At 39.5% G+C, this 1749-nt stretch overlaps 1 protein-coding gene across 1 annotated transcript in view; it reads right to left on the reverse strand.

The window, feature by feature from the left end:
- Positions 1–1102: 1102 nt before the first annotated feature.
- The window catches only part of LOC103516905, a 10273-nt gene continuing 9626 nt past the window's right edge, over positions 1103–1749 (reverse strand). Inside the window, exon 2 of the mRNA XM_026829179.1 lies at positions 1103–1535. Within this exon, the coding sequence (XP_026684980.1) occupies positions 1132–1533 (402 nt within the window). The 5' untranslated portion in view covers positions 1534–1535 and the 3' untranslated portion in view covers positions 1103–1131. The remainder of the gene's footprint in view (positions 1536–1749) is intronic.

Here is a 1749-nt window from a genome sequence, read left to right on the forward strand (position 1 = left end):
TCGGAATCTGGTCGTTGGATTTTGGGCCCGATTGTCCCTTCAAGGGCCTCTAGGGAACCTCTCAAGGGTTCCTCTTCTGAGCGGGTATCCCAAAATCACCTGCAATCTATCTCAATACGTCTACATTTCAAAATGATTTATTACTTGCCATTAGCGTCAGTTTTTAACTTGGAAGTAAAGAACTTTTCAACCTTATAATAGAGTTAACAAACATTACAACAGAATAATAATATTTTTAAGCATTTGCACTTACTAAAACCTGCATACCATGTCAAATGTGATAACATCTTAAACCTTAAAATTCACAACTTTTCTTTCTTCGTATTTCTTGTTGCGATCCGGATCGTACGGATATTGTGACGATCCGTAGTTTAATGAGTAAAGTATTCACTCGTATCCATCTCTAGTTTATTACTCCCTTCGATTTTTGTTTGTTTGTTCACTTGACAATTTTCTAATCTTGGCAACTTATGTGTTTTCAGATACTAATCAACGGTAAAGACAGGAAAGTACTAGCAACAGAGGTAAAACACAGAGGTAATAGGCCAGGAGCTTACCTTGATATCTGGACCGTTGTGTATTTCAATGTACAAACAGAAGGAACCATCGACCATCGTGTCACCACACACAATAGGATTGAATGTTGTTGGATTTCTGATTTGAGTTCTTGGGAAGTCGTAACTTTCATTGATTCAAACAAGTCAAAAAGTAAGTTATGGCAATTTGGTAATTCATGGTTTACTCCCTTCGATTTTTGTTTGTTTGTTCATTTGACACCTTTTCTAATCTTGGACGCTTTCTTGTTTTCAGCTGCTAATCAACGGCAAAGAGAAGAATGTACAAGCAACAGAGGTAACAGCACTACAAGTACTAGCAACAGAAGTAAAACACAGAGGTAATAGACCAAGAGCTTACCTTGATATCTGGACCGTTGTGTATTCCAATGTACAAACAGAATTCATCGTGTCACCACACACAGAGGTAACAGCACTACAAGTACTAGCAACAGAGGTAAAACACAGAGGTAATAGACCAGGAGCTTACCTTGATATCTGGACCGTTGTGTATTCTAATGTACAAACAGAAGGAACCATCGCGCCACCACGCACAGAGGTAACAGCACTACAAGTACTAGCAACAGAGGTAATAGACCAGGAGCTTACCTTGATATCTGGACCGTTGTGTATTCCAATGTACAAACAGAAGGAACCATCGCGCCACCACGCACAGAGGTACTAGCACTACAAGTACTAGCAACAGAGGTAAAACACAGAGGTAATAAACCAGGAGCTTACCTTGATATCTGGACCGTTGTGTATTCCAATGTACAAACAGAAGGAACCATCGCGCTACCACGCACAGAGGTAACAGCACTACAAGTACTAGCAACAGAGGTAAAGATAGTAGGACAGCACAGAGGCGTACCACTATACGGCCTAGGATTTCCCAGCAGGGGTTCTCGTCTAGGGGATGTTTGAGTCGGCGAAGATGTATGGAGCGGCCTACTGGAAGATCAGTGTGAAACGCTTGCATTCCTGTAATAGGAAGAAATACGGGAGTGAGAAACAGGATCTCAATTTTCCGAGGGGTATAATCTTTAGGAAAATAATAATAACAATAAATAAAGGTAGAAACTCACTACTAGATAGTCACGTGTATTGTGTTTCTACTTTAAATACATAAGGTCAATGCGTCAATAATACCTAATTCTCAATGACAGAAATTTTAAGCAAAAAAAAAAAAAAAAAA

The sequence above is a fragment of the Diaphorina citri genome, unplaced genomic scaffold, assembly GCF_000475195.1.
Source record: "Diaphorina citri unplaced genomic scaffold, Diaci psyllid genome assembly version 1.1 scaffold1695, whole genome shotgun sequence".
In the NCBI taxonomy this organism is placed as follows: Eukaryota; Metazoa; Arthropoda; class Insecta; order Hemiptera; family Psyllidae; genus Diaphorina; species Diaphorina citri.